This window comes from Dryobates pubescens, chromosome 23, assembly GCF_014839835.1.
Source record: "Dryobates pubescens isolate bDryPub1 chromosome 23, bDryPub1.pri, whole genome shotgun sequence".
Taxonomy (NCBI): Eukaryota; Metazoa; Chordata; class Aves; order Piciformes; family Picidae; genus Dryobates; species Dryobates pubescens.
The window spans coordinates 7,934,211-7,957,477 of NC_071634.1; the positions used below are offsets into that span (position 1 = coordinate 7,934,211).

General features: G+C 44.8%; 2 protein-coding genes across 4 annotated transcripts in view; one reads left to right on the forward strand and one right to left on the reverse strand.

Moving 5' to 3' along the window:
* Positions 1–21,258, reverse strand: part of CFAP99 (cilia and flagella associated protein 99) — a 42,125-nt gene extending 20,867 nt beyond the window's left edge. The window contains 7 exon segments of the mRNA XM_054172087.1: positions 1,366–1,431; positions 3,598–3,678; positions 7,598–7,772; positions 8,155–8,267; positions 12,074–12,168; positions 14,922–15,066; positions 21,135–21,258. Of these exon segments, the coding sequence (XP_054028062.1) occupies positions 1,366–1,431; positions 3,598–3,678; positions 7,598–7,772; positions 8,155–8,267; positions 12,074–12,168; positions 14,922–15,066; positions 21,135–21,254 (795 nt within the window). The 5' untranslated portion in view covers positions 21,255–21,258.
* Positions 21,259–22,412: 1,154 nt separating this feature from the next.
* The window catches only part of ZFYVE28 (zinc finger FYVE-type containing 28), a 125,327-nt gene continuing 124,472 nt past the window's right edge, over positions 22,413–23,267 (forward strand). For all 3 annotated transcript variants that reach the window (XM_054172380.1, XM_054172381.1, XM_054172382.1), the window contains exon 1: positions 22,413–22,762. In XM_054172380.1, coding sequence (XP_054028355.1) covers positions 22,724–22,762 — 39 coding nt within the window. In that variant the 5' untranslated portion in view covers positions 22,413–22,723. The remainder of the gene's footprint in view (positions 22,763–23,267) is intronic.

Genomic DNA, 23,267 nt, shown 5'->3' on the forward strand with positions numbered 1-23,267 from the left:
ATACTAGATAGTCACCAAAAATCACGTTTGAATATTCATCTAGAGTAACAAATACAGTCAGAAGTGACATAGTTTGGAACTGTGATATCCACAAAAACTTGCTGTGTGCACTCAATGGGAATATTTCCTATCAAATGACCATGCAAAGGTAGCTCCAAATATGAGCTCTTTTTTTTTTGGACTAAAAATGATGCTAAAAAAGGAACAGTGATGTTCTGACTATGAAATACTGGCTCTGTGTATTAATATATTCAGCTCAAAACATACTGGGGAGATGCGAGAATGCCAAAGCATATTTGAAGGGCAACAAAGCTGGTGAGGGGTTTGGAGCACAAGCCCTATGAGGAGAGGCTGAGGGAGCTGGGGTTGCTTAGCCTGGAGAAGAGAAGGCTCAGGGGAGACCTTACTGCTCTCTACAACTACCTGAAGGGAGGTTCTAGCTAGGTGGGGGTTGTTCTCTTCATCCAGGCAACCAGCACCAGAACAAGAGGACACCGTCTCAAGCTGTGCCAGGGGAGGTTTAGGCTGGATGTTAGGAAGAAGTTCTTCATAGAAAGAGAGATTGGCCATTGGAATATGCTGCCCAGGGAGGTGGTGGAGTCACCATCCCTGGAGGTGTTTAGGAAGAGACTGGATGGGGTGCTTGGTGCTACAGTTTAGTTGATTAGATGGTGTTGGGTGGTAGGTTAGACTCAGAATCACAGAATCACCAAAGTTGGAAGAGACCTCAAAGATCATCAGGTCCAACCTGCCACCACAGACCTCATGACTTGATGATCTTGAAGGTCTTTTCCAACCTGGTTAATTTTCTTTTCTTTTCTTTTTTTATGGAATCATTAATTAGTGGCAAAATTCTGCTGATGGTTATGAAATTGCTTTCTGGTGTTAGCTACCGATACTGATGTGAAAGTGTCTGGTACCATGGGGAGGAACACAGTGAACAGAATATGCAGATGGGACCCTGAAATGAATCTCTTACATACAGAATTTGGTGAAACAGTTGTGCACTGAGAATCAACCTAAGCAGGCTGTGGCAGGAAAGTTGATGGAAAAAAATAATATGTGGGTTTAGAAAAATATTGCCAGTTTGGAGACTTGTTGGAGTCCTGGGAAGGCTGTTTGTCTCAACATGAGGAGAATAATAAAGCAGAACCAGCAGTACAGGAAAAGGGGGTTGTGCATTATGCATCCAAAGAGGCAAATGTTAGAATGTAGCTGTGAGATGCCAGAAGAGCTATAAATGAACCACATAATTCCTCATCCCAAATAAAAATTTTCAAATACTTTCAAATACAGTTAAATATTCCAGTTATGTTTCATCTTCATACTGGGTATGTTCAGATAATAAAGTATTTGGTAGCATACCACTTCCTCTTCAGGCTTCCCAATTGCACACCTGAACTGGTTTGTATTTGCTTCCAGGAGCAGATCCTGAAATTAAAACAATGAGCTTAAAGATTATACTACATTTAAATTCATTAGTAAGGCTTTTCTGTCTCAAAAAAGCCTTGCAACCCCAACCAGGATATTCATTTCTTTCCAGTGAATGAAAACTTGACTTTGCATTTATAAGCATTTTCATTCCTGAGTAAAGACTTGACGCAGGCAAGTCTTGATTTACTACATAGTTCTGCCTGGTTGTGTCTTCTGCATAGGACATCAAGCCTTTGGTAGGTCTGCCCATATGAAACAAGTCCAGAATTCAACTTAAAATCTTCAGAATTATCTGTGGCACATCAGTGCCATAAGTAGAATTTGTTTCCACGTAGCTAACAAACAGTGCTCTTGGTTTTGAGTTAAATGAGAAGATTATGATCAGGGGATGTCAGCACCAAGGGTGGCTACCACAGGCAGGCCCCTAACCGTAATCCACTTTAAAGGGGCAAGTACAAGCAGCCATATTTCTAGGTTTTGGCCATTTGTTTTTGTTGTAAGCCAAATCTCTGATCAAAGCTGTGAAACAGACCAGATTTTCTAAGGGCTTTCTGGACAGCAGCTGTTTGTAACATCAGCATTTTCGTAACTGTCTAGAGCATGGCTTCCAGTGTCTCACTCCTCATGGGTGCTCAGACATGGTGCTCGTAACCACATCTAGAGCTTCTGCAGAAATGCCATGAAACAAATGGTGATTTTAACACATATTTCTTTCAGGACTCCAAATTTTAGCTTGTTTAGCAAAAAGCCTAAGAAACTGACCTTCGTGAATGCCTTGCATGTCTTTTACAACATTCCAGAGGCACAAAATCTGCTGTTTGCAGCTGTAATTGCTTTTGTTCCTTGTATTTGTGCATTTTCTCCACTGAAGGATGTGGCTAGTTCATAGACTCATAGAGTTGCTTTGGTTGGAAAAGCCCTGTAAGATCGTCTAGTCCAACCGTTCTCTAACTGCCAAGGATGGTGCTGAACCATGCCCCTCGGCACCACATCTGTGCCTGTGAAACATCTCGAGGAACAAGGGGGTTTCAGCCGCCCCGCCCCTGGCCTTTTTATTTTCCGTGAGTGTGGTTCAGCGCCGGCTCTTCGCTGCCGCGCAAGCCAGGCGCGCTGCGCTGCGCGGGCGGACGAGGGTCGGGAGGCCGGGGCTCGCTGGCGGCAGACGAGCGGCCTCGGTGGCGCTCCGGGAGAGTGCTCCTATTTCCGGAGCCGCTCCCCTCGGTGAGGAGTGGGACTGCGCGGTCCCAAGAAGCGGCCCCGGTGTGCGGGCGTGGGAGACGGAGCGCGGGTGGGGCGGCGCCGGGCTGCCGGTCGGGCTCGGCTGTTTCGAAGCAGGGAGACGCTGGCCGGTGCCAGGTGGCCCTTTGCCTACCCCGTCTCGCCTCAGGGCCGGATCTGGCGGGGGGACATTGCCGCCCCAACACCCCTGCCGCCCGGAATTGGGAAGGAAGGAAGGAATAAGGAATTGGGAAGAAGTGGAGAAGGACGAAGCTGACATCCCTTCCTAGGAGCTGGCAACAACAATCTCCTTTAGCTATAATAGGAGCTAACTCATTGAACAAGATTGATACCAAAGTTTGGATCCAAGAACTAGATCTGTTTGTTTCTGCAGGCCCTCCTGCTTTCTCGACTCATAGACCGGGTACTCTGCTTCTTTACAATTCACAATGACCTCCCACTCTCAGCCTGCAGAAGGAGAGTACTGAGTCTGCACGAAAAAAGATGTCAGAATCTGCTGACAGTTTAAAACATGGTGACTTGTGGTTATTTACCAGTTACTATAGAAAACAAACAAAAATATTGAACATATTTTGTATTTTTAAGCCTTAATTAAGTGAATGCCTCAACTATCCATGTCCTGTGGGAGGAAAAGAGCCATCAAACTATTCCAAGTTTGTGAAGAGAAGGAATCATATTTGTGTTACCTTACATGGCTGCTTGCATCATTTCTCACCCAGCATTTGTAAAGTGAATTGTCTCAGGCAATTAGTAATAAGGAAGGATAGGGGATACAAACCTCCTGACTCTAGAGAAAGGGCCAGGAGTTAAATGCAAAGGCAGATATGTTACAGATAATGTTCTAAGACTTGTGGAAATGGAACTTTACAAAAGAAAGAGGTGAGAAGAAAGGGAAGAGCTAGAACAAGAACATAATATACTCACTTCTGCTTTTCGGCGATTTTTGGCTTTCATTTCCTGTAGCTGCTTCTTTTCCTTTGGCTCTCTGTAGGTACTTGGAGGAACCTGTATTAAAAGGTGACAAAGGTATAAAACATTCCAAGTGACACATTCTTGAGGGGAAAAAACCCCAACAAACACATTCACTTATTCTTTTCTATTAGTGCTGGTGCTGAAGACATTGACAGATTGCAGTGAGCTGGGACTACCCAGGCTTTTCAGTCCTGTCCAGTGTAATATAAACCCTGACCAAAAGACCAGAAAGAAAATCTGAAACTAGATCAAGAAAGGCTAAAGAAATCATACATCTTACAGGGTCTATCAAGAGGAAAACAAAAGTTGCCAGAAGGGGAACAGTTCTGTTTGGCATCTCATGAACTTCAGCTTCACAGCACTGACAGCCAGACAGGGCAGCTGAATAAAAAGCTCTGGAGCTGTCTGGCACAGCGTGTGGTTGTAGCAACAAGATACAGAGACTCCAAAGAAGTTTAAGGAAGAGAAATCCTTTCAAGTTCATTAAATATCCAGAAACTTCATTGTGACTGAGGAAGTCTTTGAGCTGACGTAGTGGGAAACTGAGATGGCAGCTGGAGAAAGCAGCAGTTGTCTCTGTACTCTCCCTAGAGATCTGTGTCAGCCACTGCTAGAGACAACATGCTGGGCAAAAGGGGCCTTTGCTCTGGCTGACTGTGGCTGTCCTAACATCTTCTAAGGGAACAGAATTGGAGGTGTAGATGAAGTGTAGATGAAGTGTTTGGAGTCAGAGGACTCAGAGGGTCCTCCTAGCATTGGTCAAGGATTTGGGAAAGCATTCCCATGTCATGCTACAGATAAAATGACCAGGGGAGACTTAGTGTCTGGCTGCCATGGATCAAGCCGAGACTAGGGGCTGTGTGGTTTTGAGCTAAGCTGAAAATTCTGGAGGATTTCAATATTTGACTGAGCAAAAAATTTTGCCCAGAAGCAAATTCTGAAGAAGACTGGATGTCTTCTTCCTACGTGGGTGAGATAATCTGCCAGTGTACTGGACATCTGCTTAAATACTGATTTGCTGAAAATGTTCTAGCTCAAGTAGAAGTTAATGAATGGGAAAAAAATTAATCTGTATTGTATTGGAGGTCAGTTTGGGGAACATGGGGACCCCATCTAGTTGTATTAGACTATGTGAAGAATGATGCTTTGAAAAACTCAGGAATCTGATGTAATTCTCACTGCCTTTAGTATTTGATATCAATATCTACGGGCCAAACACACAAACAGAATAAGGTAGCAATTAAATGTACTGTTGAGATTGCTCAAGTGTTTTTGGGAGCTTTTAAGTGAAGTAGAACTGAAATTAGTTCCCAGCAGTATCTAATCATTTTTAATATGCTTTTAAGGATGGAGAAATTAAAGCCCAGAGGATTTGCCAAGGGTTGCACAGGCAGTGAGGATCAGTTTGTTTCTCTCTTCTTCCTAGTCATGTGCTTTACCTGCAGGACTGTACTCATCTGCCAGCGTAAGCTGAAAATCTCTCCTCAGAAACTGCTATGCTTAGTCAAAGTAATTTAAGGAGGAGACTGTTCACTCAGCTCTGTTTCAAAAATGATCTTATCCTTCTCATTTAGCCCTGAGACACTGTGGTGCTGAGTACCAATCAGACAGACAATGCAGTTACCCGGTTGCTGGAAAAGGATGAACAAGGCACTATAAGTAAATTGTGAATTCCAACAGTAGAGAGATGAAAAAGGCTAAACCAAGCTCCTGAACTCAGTCTATGTGATACATCTCATCTCACTTTCTATTTTCTCTCTGCTATAGAATATGATGCAACCTAGCATTAAAAAATACCAAAATGATATTCCTATAAATCAGAAGGAACTAATCTCACCGTAGGGATGCAATAACGCAGCAGTAGCCATTGCTTAAGACACCTCCCTCTGAGTTCTTACAGCTTGTTCCAATGTTGAGCAGTAACTGTGCCTGTACTTACTGTGTCTGCAAGTCCTTGCTCACATACCACATGACAAGATCTTTGACAGATGCATGAGAACCATGAGAAAAAAAGGATATCTCATAAAGCAAACAACTTTGTAAGTAAGTGGAGGAGAACATTTCTGCAGCAGATGATGGGAAGAGTTTTATTTCCATGCATTCCTATCAACTGCACACAGCTCTCCACCATACATTAGCCCAAAGTATGGGCTGCTCTCACTTTACTCTCTCCTGCTCTCTGGGCTGTCTTTTCAATCTTTGCTCATTTCAGGATCTAAATCGGTGATACTGGCAACAACATGGCAAATTAAAGTGAAGCTTAATTAGCTAAGATTGGTACTGTAATGAACACAACATATGCCACTGCTACAGTAATGGTTTTAGAGTCACACAGGCTTGGGAATTTGCAGGCTTGGCCAAAATGTAAACCAAATGTAGTATAATCCTAACAACACAAATAAACTGCAGTAAATGCATCCACATTAAAGCAAATTTATTCTGAGAGGGGCTGCACAGCATAAAGATACTGAAATGACAGCAATATGACTCATTCCTATACTGATTAAGTAGTTACTTAACGCAATTTCTCAGAGCCTGGTGTTAAGCTGTTCCAATGTAAAATCCCATTAACTATATAACACACTACCATTAAATTGCTCTGCCATCCCAAGATGTAAATGGTTCCTAAGAGCATTCAACACATGTATTAGTTAAAAGCTGAAGTGGTAATACAAGGTGGCAGAGAATGCCCCAAACTATGACTTGCAAGCTCACTTCTCACTGCATTTAAGTACAGATTAATTATAGAGCCTTTATTAAGTTAGTCATAGCAGCTTGACCCCAAATCCTGTTTGCCTTACCCCAGAAAGCCAACTTAAAACCAGTGGTGTGTCTCTGATTTGTACTAGTGTAACAGAATCAGTATCTTTGGCAATGAATCAAATAAAAGCATTCAAGGACAAATCCAGTCTCATTTATATGGCAGCAATAAATATAATCTGAGAAGACTTAATTTTAGAGATTCAACATCAATACAAATAGAATTGTAGAATCCTAGAATGGTTTGAACTGGAAGGGACCTAAAAGATCATCTAGTTCCAAGCCCCCTGCCATGGGCAGGGACACCACCTTGCTCAAGGCCTCATCCAACCTGCACTTGAACACTGCCAGACTTGGAGCCTCCCCAGCTTCTCTGGGCAACCTGTTCCAGTGCCTCATCACCCTCATGGGGAACAATTTCTTTCTCATGTCTCATCTCAATCCAGCTTCTTCCAGACTGAAGCCATTACCCCTTATCCTGTCACTAGATGTCTCTGTCAAAAGTCCTTCTCCAGTTCTCCTGTAGCCACTTCAGGTACTGGAAGGCTGCTCTGAGGTCTCCCTGGAGTTTTCCCTTCTCCAGGCTGAACAACCCCAACTCCCTCAGCCTGTTTCCGTAGCAGAGATGCTCCATCCCTCTGATCATCTTTGTGGTCACCTCTGGACCTGCACTAACAGTTCCATCTTGTCTTGTGGGCTCCAAAGCCAGACATGGCAAAAGAGTAAAATGGACAGTAAGGAATAAATGGAATTTAGTTCTATCTGGACAAGAGCTGCAAGTCCATCTCATCTCCAGTGAAATTGCTTTGCCATGTATTAGTGAGAGCTCATCTACCATTCTTTTCTTACCTGCTTTCAAAGCAAACGTCTTACTAATCCAGGGACTTTCAGAAACATTTGTATCACTGTTGGCATCAGTTTGCACCCATTGTGTAGTTCTACCTCCAAAAGTCACAAAATAAATAGAGGAACCAACCTTCTACCTTACCTTTGTTTGGCTTACAGTTTGCTTCCACAGCTAAAAGAATTAGTTTGGCCTTTTTAAGAAAGAAGAATGGCAGCACATTACAAAAATCCTTGGTGATCTGTCAGAGGTTGTTCTACAATTATTTTAAAAGAGAGTATTCATTGCCCCAGCATGATTATGTGCCCAAGCACACATAAAACTTAGTCAAAGCATAAAAATACTCACAGGTACCCTTTTCTCCAGCGCTGGTTTTGGCAGAGGCACAGGAGTGGCATGTTTTTGGGGTACAGTCAGATGAAATTCCTTCGGCTGGGTGGCCATGGAAGTCTTGAGAGTGGTAATACGATCACTTGATTTCTTTGTGAGCTGTTGAATCAGTTGCTGTACTTTGGGCTGCCACCTTGAAACAAAACCACATTTTTTTCAAGTTTATTGCACTGTTTTCTTTCATACAAACTTGCACACAGTCTATGAGGTTGGCAGAGGTTTGATTCTTCAATGCTTTCAGCCATTCAATTTTAATAACATTGACCTATGAATCTGTACTCTTGATTTGGTTGGACTGTGTTACTTCACCTCCTGGCAGTTTGGATGGATCTTTAAGGTCCTTTCCAACCTGAACCATTCAGATTCTATAATTGCTAGAGAGAACTTCACCAGACAAGAGGGTTCAGAATGACCTCAAAAGAAGAAACAATTTAACAGCAAATTGAACTTTTATGGGAAGCTTTCCTCAGCTTTTGAGCTTTGAGGTGGCCACAGATTACTTAGGTGCTGCTTACCTTAGCAGTGGATCAATCCAGTTCTCTTTTACATACAGTGAATCATGGAAATGACTCCATTCATCTTTTATCCATGTGTTCAAATACAAGGCATTGAAGAAGAATCTAAGAAACTAAAAAGTGGTTTCTTTTAAATATGAATACTAAAGGTATGGTGCATATAAGACTTTGAAAAGAGAGTTGGTTTTACTACAAACACTGCTGAAGAACCTGCTTGTATTTTACCCTGTAATTATAATCATAGATGCTCAGTATTTGTAGCTTCCTCTTAGTTCTGTTAGGACAGCCCATGTCTTACAGCCCTAGTTTGTAAAACACTAATAGGTACTAAAATATTTTTAGTGCCTAAAAAAAGGTCCTTCAGCATGGGGATGTGTTGATGCATCTTGACTTTCCTTCAGTATTGTGAAACAAAAGGGTTTATTCAGAATTACTACTGTAAATACACTGATCTTAGTATAATTGTGCAGGAGAGCTGCAGAGTCTAATATACCTACAATAAACTGATTGGCTATAGTTAGATGACCTCTCCTATGCAGACACGCTGAGAGAGTTGGGCTGCTCAGCCTGGAGTAGAGAATGGTCCAGGGAGACCTTAAAGCAGCCTTCCAGGATTTGAAGGAGGCTACAGGAGAGCTGGACAGGGACTTTTGACAAAAGGCATGAAGTGACAGGGTGAGGGGTGATGGCTTCAATCTGGAAGAAGTTGGATTGAGACATGAGACAGAAATTCTTCCCCCTTAGGGTGGTGAGGCACTAGAACAGGTTGTCCAGAGAAGTTGTGGAGGCTTCAAGCCTGGCAGTGTTCCAAGTCCAGGTTGGATAGGACCTTGAGCAAGTTGGTCTCATAGGAGGTGCCCCTGCCCATGGCAGTGGGGGTTGGAACTAGATGATCTTTTAGGTCCCTTCCAAGCAAACCATTCTATGATTCTATAACCCATGGTGCCCAGGAATGTGTCAAGTCTGACACTACACCTGAATTACTTAAGTTCTTTTCAGCTCCCTGGGAACTGGGCAGAGAGAACTGCTGAGAACTATAGTAACAGCTGTACAATGTGGCTCCTTCTTTTATTGAAATATAATTAATTGGCATAGTCCCACTAAACTAGAAGACTGAAATTCAGCATATTGTAGGGCTGTACATGCCAGAGAAATAGCAACTAACATTTGAACTTTGTTTCCCACTGGAGTTCACCAGAAGGTCAAGAGTCTTTCTTTAAAGCTTGAACTGTTCACATGGCCTTTTGAAACCAAGCCTTGAAGAATGGCACTCAGATTCAGCATGTATCACTTACAGTAATAAAAATTCCAGACTTGAACCTGAACTTTTTCATTAAAATTCTTGGAAATGAAAGTACAAGCAAGCATCATGCTGAAATAATGGCAGTAACAGATAAGAGCACACTAAATAACACTGACATTAGTAGCCAGACTGGAAAGCAGTGTGCAGTCACTTGAGAGGCTTCAGATGGAGACTACAGAGTTTATTAGATCAGACTTGGCATCAGCCCCATCTTGGTTTGGCTTCCACAGAGCCATATAGGTCTTTGCATCGAGGCTTTAGTTTTGGAGGACTACCAAAGAGCTTGTTAATTCACATGTAGTGCCAGGCCCAAGGTGGCTCAGAGCCTTGTGATCAATCCAGCTATAAGCAGTTCAGATTTGACTCAAGGTGTTTGCTGCTGATGTTCAAGACTTGTAGAAAACCTGATGCTTGAAATCTGTTGTCTTGATGTGAGCATTTCCAAGGAATTAACCTGTAAATTTAGTCTTATTTTCTGGAGAAAAGGAGGCTGAGGGGAGACCTTCTCACTTTCTGTAACTCCCTGAAAGGAGGTCATAGTGACATGGTTCTGGTCTCTTCTCTCAAGTGATGGGATGAGAGGAAATGGCCTTAAATTGCACCAGAGGAGGTTTAGATTTGCTTTTAGAAGAAACTTATTCCCTGAAAGGGTTCTTGGACACAGGAACAGGCTCTCCAGGGAGGTGATTGAATCCCTGTTCTGGGAGGTGTTGAAATGACAGGTGCTAAGGGCTATGGTTTAGCACCAGCCTTGGTAGAGCTAGAGAACAGTTGGAGTTGATGATCTTAAAGGTCTTTTCTGACCAAAACCATTCTGTGATTCTATGATCTCTTGTGGTTTTGGTGGAGTCAAAAGACTGATCAACAACTGAGGGACTGAGTGAGCATTACCCTCTTGGATTCCCATTTTTGTCTAGATACTTCTGCTCTTCCCCAAAACTGCAGGTGCTGGCCTGTCTCCACACCATCCAATAAAAGATATTTCATCCCTAAAAGCATGACTAAATGTTGACTTGTAAGGAAGTTGGGTTTAGGTGCTTTCAGCTTCAGTGGTGTTTGCTAAATATAAGGTAAGGGATGCATTTAGCCCGTTGGGCTAGAAACTCATTCCTTATTCTTTGACTGGGTTCCATCATGCAGTCCTTTCAGAGCCATGTCTGCTCACACAAATGGCTCTCACTCAAATGAAGACCACTCATGATTGAGAAAAATCCAGTCAGAAAAACTTACTTTTTAATGTAAGTAGATCTATTCTAAGTAAATCAAAGTGAATAAGCTTTCTGCATCTCAAATCAACTCAGAGACAACAGTCATCAGGCAACATCTACAGGTCAGCATCCTGAAGGAGAATCCCAAATTTCTGGTAACTTCTGTTGCTAAGGCTGCAGATCTGCCTTCTGCTCTTGGTTTTTTTCATGTTGCTGAGGGGACCAAATGCTGCCAAAGGCTTCTAAATCTTCTGCTGCAGGTGTGTTAATGTAATCTAGCATCACTTTGGAGATAAAGAACCTCTTCTGATGCAGGAGAAGAAAAGCTAGGTACCATGGTGATGAGGATCCGATAAGATATTAAGCAAAAAAAGTTCCATCTACAGGAAGAAAGTAGCAGGTGCAGACCATTACATAATGCAGCACTTTGCTGTCAGAAGAGAGTTATTCCAGACAAGAAGGGAGAAATTATCCGCAATAGAACATCAGGGCACTGGCTCTTAAACCATCTAAAGCTAGGTGAATGGAATCAACATGAGATAACTGGCATGAGGTGGGAAAATTGTGTTGCTAGCTGAATGAGCTCAAGATGCATCCAATCCAGCGGCTGGTGCCTAAGATGTTTACCACAAAAGGGGTTAGAGGAGCATTTTAGACAGAGTGATTAGTCTGGCTGGCAGATTATGATAATTCTTCCAGCCACTTCCCTGTCATTTCTAACAGTTAATGCAATCTATGTTTTTTGTGTCTGAATGGAATGAATAAAACCCATTCCACACTAAGCCCATCAAAACAAAGGGAATGGCATGTTTCTAGAAAGGTTATGCAGCCAACAGGACCTCCTCTCTCCTGCACATCTTACACAGAACTGCTCTCATTAAAGAGACACTGGCATCCAGATGAACATTCCAAGTAATCACTACAGGGATAAACCTTAGCCTTTTGAATATTAATCACTAGAATGTGCCTTGAATTCCATATGTGTTATTCAAATGCTGTGTTTGGACCATGCCTTGAAACATGTAGGTGATCAAATCTATGTATGCTGTGTCACCAGGAATCTGATTTTTAGCCCATTTTCCTATGAAAACAGAACTTGCCAGAACTTGCCACTCAGTTTACCCCTCTGCCCCTTTTTACAACACAGCTTTGAGGAGACTCAGCACTATCACCCACTTTGTAAGAGGAGATTCTTCTATTTCTAAACATTTCACAAGAATTAGCAAACAGCTAGTGGAGAAAAGCACAAGTGTGTGGCTCCAGAGAGGAAAAGGCAGGCAGAACTTTGTTGTCACTTAAATTTTCCCAATTGAAGTTATCCTGAAAGTTGAGAAAAATATTCTGATTGATTAAACACAACAAGGAAATCATTAACTACTTCATTTTAAATGTTTTGAACTGTCATTACCTTTTGCATTTTTACAGTGTCCAGAGATTTCACAATTCTGCTGAAGTGCTGAAAGCCAAGCTTCTCAAGTTGAAAAGTAGCCAGGTAACAAATAACTAGCAAAAGACACAGACATGTCAAATGCAGCAGGAAGTTCTAATAAACCTACACCCTATACTCAGCATGCCCTGGAATTTAGGCTGTTGCTTTAATTGCTTTTGATGCTTGCAAATACCTGCTTGCAAAACTGGGAGGTCTCCTGTAGCAGTGTTTGGAAACCTGTAAGGCCAAAGGGAGGATCTTGCCATGATTCCACAGCCATTTCATTATGACAACGTCACCACTACAATAAGCAGCTCTGTCAATCCCTAAATGCCTATTTTCATCCTTCCTTAAGTTTCCTGGTGTTTCTTCTCTTGGGCAAGTACAGTCACCCACACAGCCAAGTTAAAACAGATGGGGAATTTCAACCTGAAGCACTCTTCCAATCAGTTGACTGGATGGCTGCTAAACACAAGTTCTAATTCTGAGCATGGGACTGTTAGAGTGGATCCAGAGGAGGCCATGAAGATGATCAGAGGGCTGAAGCACGTCTGCTGTGAGGACAGGCTGATAGAGTTGGGGCTGTTCATCCTGGAGAAGAAAAGACTCCAGAGAGACCTTTAAAGCAACCTTCCAGGATGTGAAGGGAGCTACTGGAGAGCTGGGAGGGACTTTGTACAAAGGCATGGAGTGACAGGAGGAGGGGTGATGGCTTCAATCTGGAAGAAGCTGGATTGAGATGAGACAGGAGGAAAAAATTCTTCCCTGTGAGGATTCTTCCCTGTGAAGCACTGAACAGGTTGCCCAGAGAAGCTGTGGATGCTCCAAGCCTGGCAGGGTTCAAAGGCAGGTTGGATGGGACCTTGAGCAAGCTGGTCTGGTAGAAGGTGTCCCTGCCCATGGCAGGGGATTGGAATTAGATGATCTTGAAAGTCCCTTCCAACCCAAACCATTCTAGGATTCCATGATTCTGAGAGACATGATTGAAAAGTTTCTGACAGCATTACGTCGTTGGAAAATGCTCTCACATAGTCAGAGAGCTGACACTGACAATTGTCAGTGTGAGAAAGCTCATGCTGAGAAAAATTAATGTGAGCAAAATACATTAAAGAGAGTTTTGATAGTGAATGTTTCAATATCTGAATTAGAAGAAGCCCCCAGTTTTTAATTTCTCTGGGAAATCCAGCCCTGAATTTTGCACCCTTGGCAGGGATACAGTTTGATACAGGAAGAGGCACAGTCAGTGCTGTGATGTTTTCACAGACTTGTAAAGCTCATGAGCTCCTGTAGCAGCTTTTGTTTGGCCATATTCACTTTGATCAACCAGGCTTCACTTCCACTGCAGCATTTTAGCTGCCACCAAACAGTAGTGATAAAATCAGTAAGTTCTGACCAATGTGCTGCAGCCAGCTCAGGCTATCGATAGGCTTCAGTCTTGTGCTTTCACATAGCAACATATTGAAGCAGCCTTAGCAGAATATACATCTATCTCCTAGAAGCTTTATTAAATTCAAATCTGCTCACACATAGCAACAGCCTTCATAAGCAGCTTTGATCATTTAAGTGTCAATACAGCTTGGCTAAAGGGAATCACAAGCAGCTTAAAACAATGTAAGCCAATGACCTCAGACTCTCCACTTGTTGATAAAGGAAAATTGTCCTGGCCCTACCCTTTGCCTATGATTAATGGAGGCTTTTGAGTGGACCAGTCCTGACAATCCAATTATAGCAACACTCAGCTTAAAGGTATAATTTATGTGCCCCAGACACTGAAAAACATGGCTTTGGAGAAATGGAGACAATGAAGCATTACCATTTTGAATAAACTCCATATACTATTAATTTCTTCTTTGAAAGTTTAGGTTCCCTTTCATTTGTGGTTTGATTTATATTTCTGTCTTTCCAGATCAGGACAGAATAACCAGAATTGACATAAAAAATTAGTAGCTTTTAAAACATAAAATTTAGATATATTGAATATGGGGGTTTTGGTGGGGGTTTTTTTGGGTAATTTTCAACCACTTTGAATTAAATTGACTGACTTTGGAATGTGCCCACAAACCTTCAGAACTTGGAGAACCAATGCCAGTGTGATTTGTCATTCTAACCTATTTGGGGACTTAATAAATCAACTTTAGTGCCTGCATATTGAATGCACAGCATAGAAATATTTTTTCAATTAGTTTTTAATGTATTTCTCAATGCTTGAATTAACTTTGGGAGTAGCAACTACTCTGATTAAGTAGCTCATGCTATCAGATATAGCTGTATAGTAACGGATGCTAAGCAAGTAACTAACAAAAGGAAAATGATGGACCTCATCCATGGAGACAGACTGAAGTCTATTTATGTCATTGTGATGATCAGTAATGAAGAATTCTATGTATGGATAGAGGCAATCTTGCCTTCCTACTGTGAGACGTGCTGTGTTCCTGGGCAGGCAGAGCTGTGTTACACCATTTCATATCTGAATGGCAGAGGTACTAGGTTGCATAAAAGAGAATAAAGAGAAATCACTGAAGAACTGTCTTCGTGATGGTTAATCTTCCAAGATGCTTTCTGCAGCCACTGATGCCATTTTCCATCTGCATATTACCTAAGCTGCAGAATTTCCCAGGTAAGATCCCAGTTAACACCTGTCAGAGTCCAGACTAAATCAGGGTTTTAGGCTTTACATCATAAGACCATTGGGAACGCTCCTGTGCTTCATAGTGCACTGGGCACAATGGCAATGCTTCCCATGACATAAAACATTAAGACCTACCCTAGTAAAATCATGTGGTTTAAAGTGTCATGGTAAACATTTGGGGCTGTGAAGAAAACTTACCTGTGTAGAGATTACGCTCAGAAGCCAGGCAGTATTTCCCATCCTGAACAAAAAAGGCATTGACTACCACATCCAGTAAGGATTTATGTTGTAGGCACCCAGCTAGGGTATCCAGCACAAATTGTTCATCTGTCACATTAAGAGTCTACAGAGATACAAAATTAATACTGATTAATGTATTCTGGGCAGAAAATGTCGGCTGTGTACAAAAAGAAGTACAATCACTGTGAAGTAGTTGGGAAACATGAATAATGCACAGCAGAGCCTTTGGTAGGGCTGACGCACTTCCAGTGCTATCAGATATGGGCAGGCCTACAAATTAATGGCCCTTGTTAAGCCAAATGTAACCTTCCCCAATGTTAAACTTTCAGTTTATCTGCTGACATACACATTTAGTTAAAAGGCCTTGATGTGTGAATGTCAACAGTTAATGCAAAGAAAATTTGAAGTCTCTGAGCTATAAGCAATGATTAACTCGGTCAATAGTACAAGAAAGTTTCACTAAGAGCTTGCCTTTCCTGTAGGAAACCTGTTCTTTGTTGATGAAGTCTGTGCTGCCTAGGGAGACTGAACTGAGGGGAGAAGCTGGGCAGGGTTATGGAAAAGACTCAACTGCTACTGTAACCTAATACAGGAGAACCATAAAATGGCTCAGGTTGGAAAGGACCTCAAAGATCATCTACTCCAACCTTCCTGCCACAGGCAGGGATGCCTCTTAACTAGATTCAGCTGCTCAAGGCCTCATCCAACCTGGCCTTGAACAACCTCAGGGAGGAAGCATCCATAATCTCCCTGGGCGGCCTGTTCCAGAGTCTCACCACCCTTGTACTGAAGAACTTTCAAAGATCCAGGTCTAACCCTGCTATCCCCCAGCTTCAAACCATTCCCCTTTCTCCTGCCACTAGACACTCTTACGAGAAGTCCCTCCACAGCCTTCCTGTAGGATCCCATCAGGTATTGGGAGGCAGTTCAGGTATTGGAAAGCAGAGAACATGACTCATTTAAACTAAACCTGTGAATGCCAGGTTCTTCTCACTGCAGACTCTTGTCCAGCAGTGCTCCCAGTCATTCAGAATGTTCATGGCAGTACCACAGGAGAACAGAAAAAGGAGGATCAGCTGCCCACCACATGCCAGTCAGATCATACCTCATAATCCCTTTTAAAAGTTTGGATGCTCCTGAACTTTACAGAGTTCCAGTCATCATGAATAACCCAAGTATTATCTGCTACTACAATTTTAGTACAAAGCACCTTTAAACACGTCAATAAAATCCGAGGCCCAGAACAGTTTGTTATTATGTGCATTGAGAAAGGACAGCCACACTATGACAAAATGACAAACAGTAATGAGCCTTTGACTTAAGGAGGGTAGCCAAGAAGCAAAATAAATAAATAAGAAAGCTAAGTGCATCTTCTGAAAACATGTAGTCCACATTTGATATATGATCTCTGCCACAGCTCTGAGATGTGGGAACAATTGAACGGCAGTAATACATCAGATGAGAGGTTCACCTTGCCTAGTAGGCTAACTGCTAGCATCTTGAGTGCTTTATTTCCCTAATGTGATTCATTTTGAGTTTAAAGGTATTCTCAGAGGCTGCTGGAAGGAAGTCTGTGAGTTTTCTGATGTATGATGCTATATAGGGCTTCAAGACTGAGCAAATAAATAACAGTTCTAATTTCTACATGTAAAAAATCATGCAGGAGCATTCCAAGTGTATCTCCCCAGGCTGCCACCCAGAGGAAGCATAATTCTTTCCCAATACTCCTGCTCAAAAGCCAGGATTCATCCAATTTTTGCACCATCACTGGAGAAGAATAGTGCCTCCCAGAAGACTGGAAGCTGGCCAGCGTGGTGCCCATCCACAAGAAGGGCCGGTTGGATGAGCCAGGGAATTACAGGCCTGCCAGCCTGACCTCAGTGCCAGGCAAGATTATGGAACAGGTCATCCTGAGTGCAATCACACAGTACTTACAGGATGGCCAAGGGATCAGGCCCAGCCAGCATGGTTTCAGGAAGGACAGGTCCTGCCTGACCAACCTGATCTCCTTCTATGATCAGGTGACCCGCCTGGTGGATGTGGGGCAGGCTGTGGATGTAGTCTGCCTGGACTTCAGCAAGGCCTTTGACACCGTTCCCCATAGCAAACTCCTGGCTGAGCTATCAGCCCATGGCTTGGACAGGAGCACTCTGTGCCGGGTTAGCAACTGGCTGGAGGGCCGAGCCCAGAGAGTGGTGGTGAATGGTGCCACAGCCAGCTGGCGGCCAGGCACCACTGGTGTGCCCCAGGGATCAGTGCTGGGCCCTGTGCTCTTTAACATCTTTATTGATAATCTGGATGAGGGCATGGAGTCCATCATCAGTAAGTTTTAAGACAACACCAAGGTGGGGGCAGATGTTGATCTGTTAGAGGGTAGGAGAGCTCTGCAGAGGGACCTTGACAGGCTGGACAGATGGGCAGAATCCAACAGCATGAGATTTAATAGATCCAAGTGCTGGGTTCTACACATTGGCCACAACAACCCCATGCAGCGCTACAGGCTGGGGTCAGAGTGGCTGGAGAGCAGCCAGGTACAAAGGGACCTGGGGGTACTGGTTGACAGTAGGCTGAACATGAGCCAGCAGTGTGCCCAGGGGGCCAAGAGGGCCAATGGCATCCCGGCCTGCATCAGGAACAGTGTGGCCAGCAGGAGTACGGAAGTCATTCTCCCCCTGTACTCAGCACTGGTTAGGCCACACCTTGAGTCCTGTGTCCAGTTCTGGGCCCCTCAGTTTAGGGAAGATGTTGAGTTGCTGGAAGGTGTCCAGGGAAGGGCAACAAAGCTGGGGAGGGATTTGGAGCACAAGCTCTTTGAGGAGAGGCTGAAGGAGCTGGGGTTGTTTAGTCTGGAGAAGAGGAGGCTCAAGGGAGACCTTATTGCTGTCTACAACTCCTTGAAGGGAGGTTGTAGCCAGGAGGGGGCTGGTCTCTTTTCCCAGGCAACCAGCACCAGAACAAGAGGACACAGTCTCAAGCTGTGCCAGGGGAGGTTTAGGCTGGATATTAGGAAGAAATTCTTCATAGAGAGAGTGATTTGCCATTGGAATGGGCTGCCTGGGGAGGTGGTGGACTCACCATCATTGGAGGTGTTTAGGAGGAGACTGGATGGGGTGCTTGGTGCCATGGTTTAGTTGATTAGATAGTGTTGGATGATAGGTTGGACATGATGATCTCAAAGGTCTCTTCCAACCTGGTCTATTCTATTCTATTCTATTCTATTCTATTCTATTCTATTCTATTCTATTCTATTCTATTCTATTCTATTCTATTCTATTCGTCTCCATACTTACATATATTCATACAACAAACAACTTCCAAGGTGTGTTGGTCCAAGGAATAGCTTGAATTAAATGGAGAAATACCAGCAAAAAGCAAGCTTTGCCACCATGGGTGGATGGTAGTGAGGGTGGTTACAATGAGACCTGTTTAAGGGCCAGAGAGATTAGAAAGAGGTGGGTAATGAGAGAAGGAAAAGCTCTTATACCTGGAGAGAAGAAAGGAAGGGATAAAGATTTAGTTTAAAGTGAAACAAACATTTTAGAAAGAAGATAATATTTGATGAAAAGATAAAATAGCTTTCACCTCCAGAGAGAAATGAACAGTAGTATATACTGAACTTGTCTAGTTCTGGGCAGAATATGCACATTTTGCAGATGCAGTCTGATTAATTTATAGTGCTTCAGAGATCAGTGCTAGTCCTCTCCAAGGGTCTAATCAAAATGCTTTAGATATGAATGTATTCCTATTGACTTCGTGGGGTTTTGAATCAGTCACCAGAACTCTGAAGTCAGTAAAAATGCTTCCAGGAATTCAGTGGGGGGAAACCTCTGGCATCTTCAGGTATCAGTAGCAGGATGTTCTGCTTCTGCTGTTTACAATCTATGTTGCAATTACAAGCTAGGATTTACATCTTCATGTGCTAATGCTGACCACAGTTAATGTTATTTCCCCTTGTATTTAATATTAAATGACAAGAGTGGGACACTGCAGAAAAACCAGATTGCATCCCTTCCTTAGAAAGATCCTCACCTGCATTTATGGCAGTGACCAATAGCACCAATTAGACTTGTATAATTTAGTAGGATTCCCCCCCCCACACACACACACATGTATTGAAATAATCTTGCATTACATTATTTTCATATTTAAAACTAAATCTGTGACTTTTGACATTTGGGGATTTTGCTCACAGCTGAGTGGGCATGTGTGAGACACAGCTGAACCAACATGAATGAGAACTAGGAAGAGTTATGCCAAATGACACCGTGTTCTTGTGAAATGGGAAGCTCACAAAACAGCTTAGTCTTGCTCTCAGCATGAGAGGGATGAAGGAGTGAAGCGGTAATTTCGGGGTGGTGGTTCAGTAGATGTGATTTATAAAGGCCAGTATGGTGGGTCCGATCCTGCAGCTCCAGCTGAAGCAAATCATTGCACTCAGTGATTTGCATAAAGGCACAAACATTGCATGGTAACTTCTGTGTGAAAATCTGTCTCTTGTTATCACAGCAAAAGCTTGATTCTAACAGGAGGAAGGAAGGATGGGGGAAGAAGGAAGAAAAATGCCTGGGACTCATCAGTTTGATACAAATTGCCCATTGGAATGGGCTGCCCAGGGAGGTGGTGGAGTCACCATCATTGGAAGTGTTCAGGAGACTTGCTGGGGTGCTTGGTGCCATGGGTTAGTTGTTTAGGTGGGTTGGATTGGTTGATGTGTTGGACACGATGATGTTGAAAGTCTCTTCCAACCTGGTTTATTCTATTCTATTCTATCAGCTTTGAGAGGTTCCTGTCAGCTCATTTCTCGACCTTATTGAGGTCTCTTTGGATAGTAGCAAAACCTTCTAATATATCAACTACTCCTCCCAGTTTTATGAGAGGGTACATACTGCCCCATCATCCAAATCATTAATGATGATGTTAAGCAGGACTGGATCCAGCACTGATCCCTGGGCTGTGCCAATGGTTATTTGCCTTCAGCTAGACTTTGTGCCACTGATCCCTACTCTTTCTGTCTGACTATTCATCCAGTTAGCAATCCTCCTCAACTGTCATTTATCTTTCTTCAAAATGAACTGAGGCCTTGGGCAACCAGCTCTAGTTGAGAGGTGTCCCTGCCCACAGCATAGGGGTTGAAATAGATGATCTCTGAGGTCCCTTTCAACCTAAGCCATTCTATACTGTTTTATAGCTAAAAATCCAAGGTAGTGTATCAAAATTTTCTGCTTTGCTGTACTAAACATCTCATTCCTGGGTTTAACTAATCCAGTCTTTGTCTGGCAAATCAACTCTCTGGAATGCTGTCACAGATTCTTCTGCTAGTCCATTGTTTCAACCCACTTACTCCATTGAGCAACTCTGTAACAGATTCTAGCCCACAAAAGGAAAGCTGCCTGCCTTTGCTATCAAGATAACTTCACAACTGGGTTTCATTCTGCCTGTTGTGTCTTACTCTTTGCTGATGCCATCCCCCAGTTCTGATCTGACAAGGCTGCACCGTGGAATCAGGGCTCCAACAATGTAGTTTGATAATACATAGCATGCACAGACAATAGCAGTCTAAACAATATGATTGTCTTCCCTTAGTGATTTTCTAAAGCTGATTCAACCCAGTAGCTGCATCAGCACAAGTCAGGGTGTCACTGAGGACAAAGAGAAAGGAAGAGGTGACAGACTGTGTCAGGAAACTGCTTCAGCCAGTATAGCTCCATATTGACAAATTTTGGGCTGGTTACTTGCAGTATAGTTTAAAATCAGGTAGTTGATTTACTGTCACCTGCCCTCTGTTCCACTGTTCAAATGGTCACTTATGTTCTCAAAGCAAGAATAGCTGATGCTGCATTCATAAATGTGTGGTACTGACAGAAACTTCTATTTGGAAGGAGTAAATTAGGTAGGAAACTAAAAACCAGCTTAGTCAGAAGGGGAAGAGAAGCCTTCCCCATCAGATCCATTTTAGAAGATTGTTGCTTTCCTGCTTTCTGTTGCTACCCAAGCAGTTTTTCAACCCCTCTGCTCTTTACTCCCTTGTTGTCTGGTGACCACCATAAGAAATGTGGAATTTACTCTATAATGAAGAAAGAAAAATCTATGAAAGTTATAACAGATGTTAGAAAACAGATACCTTCATAAACACATAGTAGAACCAGTAAGATGAACTGAAATTTGATATACCTGCAACGTCTTAGCCGTTTCATTCAAAAAAATCTCCACGCTCTGATTTTCAGGGTTAAATTTGTCAAGCTGCTGGACTATTACTGCAATATGTTTTCCATGGCTGACCATCTTCACCATGGAGAATCCTATAAATACAGAAAATCATTAATTTTTCATGCCTCCTTCAGTTGTAGCATCATGTGTTGATAGGCTTGTAAAGAAGATGTCCTGCAGTAATGCACAACAGTAGCTTTCAGAGTCACAGTTACTCAGAACAGCTAGCAAGAGAAGTGAGAACGCAGTACAAACACCTACGAAATAAAACACACACGTCCGTGTTTCTTATTCTGCAACTATGTCAAAAGATCCCTAAGATGCTACCTGAAAAGGCTTCTGTATCAGGTTATTTGTTGAAATTGTATTTATAAACACATAATAAACAAGTAAAGTAGGGACACCCGACAGTTTCACACATCGAGCATCTTTGTCATTTCTGTTTTCGGAGGTGTCCTGTCCGACTGCAGCTCCCGCCCTGCCAGCTGAGGCCCCGGAGGCCGCAGGGGTGCAGCACCTCGGGCCCCAGGGTGGGCGCCGCTGTCTCCGTTACCACAGACACGCGGCGCTGCCTAGACCCGTACCTGGCTGCCCCTGCCTGCCCAGGCAGGTCGCCGCCGGAGCCGGCACCCTTCTCTCAGCGCGGCGGGAGCGGCTTGGGGGACTCTTCGGCCGCCGAGACCCCACTGCAGCCGCCGGCGGCCCGGCGCGGCGCGGTTGCTAAGGGGCGCAGGGGCTGCTGGGAGCTGTAGTTCTGCCTCACAGGAGCCACTGTCCCGCGGAACGGGCCGATCGTAAGGAAAGAACTACCCGGCCGGGAGTAAAAGATGGCGGCGATTGTTTGGTCCCGTTGCCAAGGGATTCGCTCCGTCTCCTACCTGTTTCTGTGCTTGGGGGCGGATAGAAATTGATAAGGCGGTTGCCAGGCAGCCAGGCAGGGCTGATTTCCACAGGCAGAGGCTGACGAGCCTGAGGTGCAACTCGTTCTTAGCCCGATCCCGCAGAGCACTACAAGTCCCGGCACCCATCGGGGCTTCGCCCCTCCGGCTGCCAGGGCATGGCGCGCTGGGGCACGTGCTCACCCCGCCCCTGCCCGTGTTACGCAAATGAGCGACCGAGGGGGCGGGGCCGCCCCGCCGTGGGCCCGCCCCCAGCCACCACTCTATTGGTCGCGGGAGCTCGTGGGGAGGGCACGCGTGGGGCTGCCCCTGCGCATGCGCCGTGACAGCGCCGCTGCCGGCCGCGCAATGTTTTGGGGGCTATCAGCGCGGCGCGGAGCCCTGGCTGCCGGCGGCCGGTTCCTGGGCTGAGGGCAGCGGCGCCCGCGCCTCCGCAGTGGCTGCGGTCTCTGCCCTCGGGAGCAGCGGGGAGCACTGGCAGCCCGAGACGACAACTAAGGACGAGGAGGAGGAGCAGGAGGAGGCTGCGGCGATCTGGTGGAGCCTCCCGGCGAGGGGCAGGGCTCGCCCCGGTCCCCGGAGCGGCGCGGGCGGGGAGTCGGCAGCCCCGTGGCAACGCGCGGCGGCGGCGGTGCCGTGGCAGCGGCCGCGGTGATGATGAATAGGTTCAGAAAGTGGCTCTACAAACCCAAGGTAAGTTGTGAACAGTCGCCGGGTGGTCGCCGCTGCCCGGTGTCACGTCAGCTCGGCTTCGTCCCCCGCCCCAGGGTCACCCTCACCCCCGCGGGTGGGAAGTTGAGGCGCAGCGGGGAACGCGGAGCCGGGCGCGCACACGCGGGTCTGTTCGTGCCGGTGCTCCCAGTCGGGAACCGCCGCCGCGGAGATGCCGTGAGGACGTCGCGGAGCGGGGTCAGGGTCTGTTCGGCTTCAGAGGTGTCCCGCGGGATGCGGTCCGTGCTAGCCTCACCAGCGGGAGGCGGCAGCGGTGGTCTGTGAGGAGCTCGGAGCGGGGGGACGGCTCGTCCCGGTGTGCGCGGAGCGGCTCGCTCGCTGCGGGCGGAGAGATGACAAAGCAGAGCCTGTGCTGTGCTGCCGGTTGGACCTGACGGGACCACGGCCGGGAGGCACGGCGGGTTCTCCGCGGCTCCGGTGGAGCTCCTGGGGGTACACCGGCACCAAAGAGCCTCAGAGGGGCTGC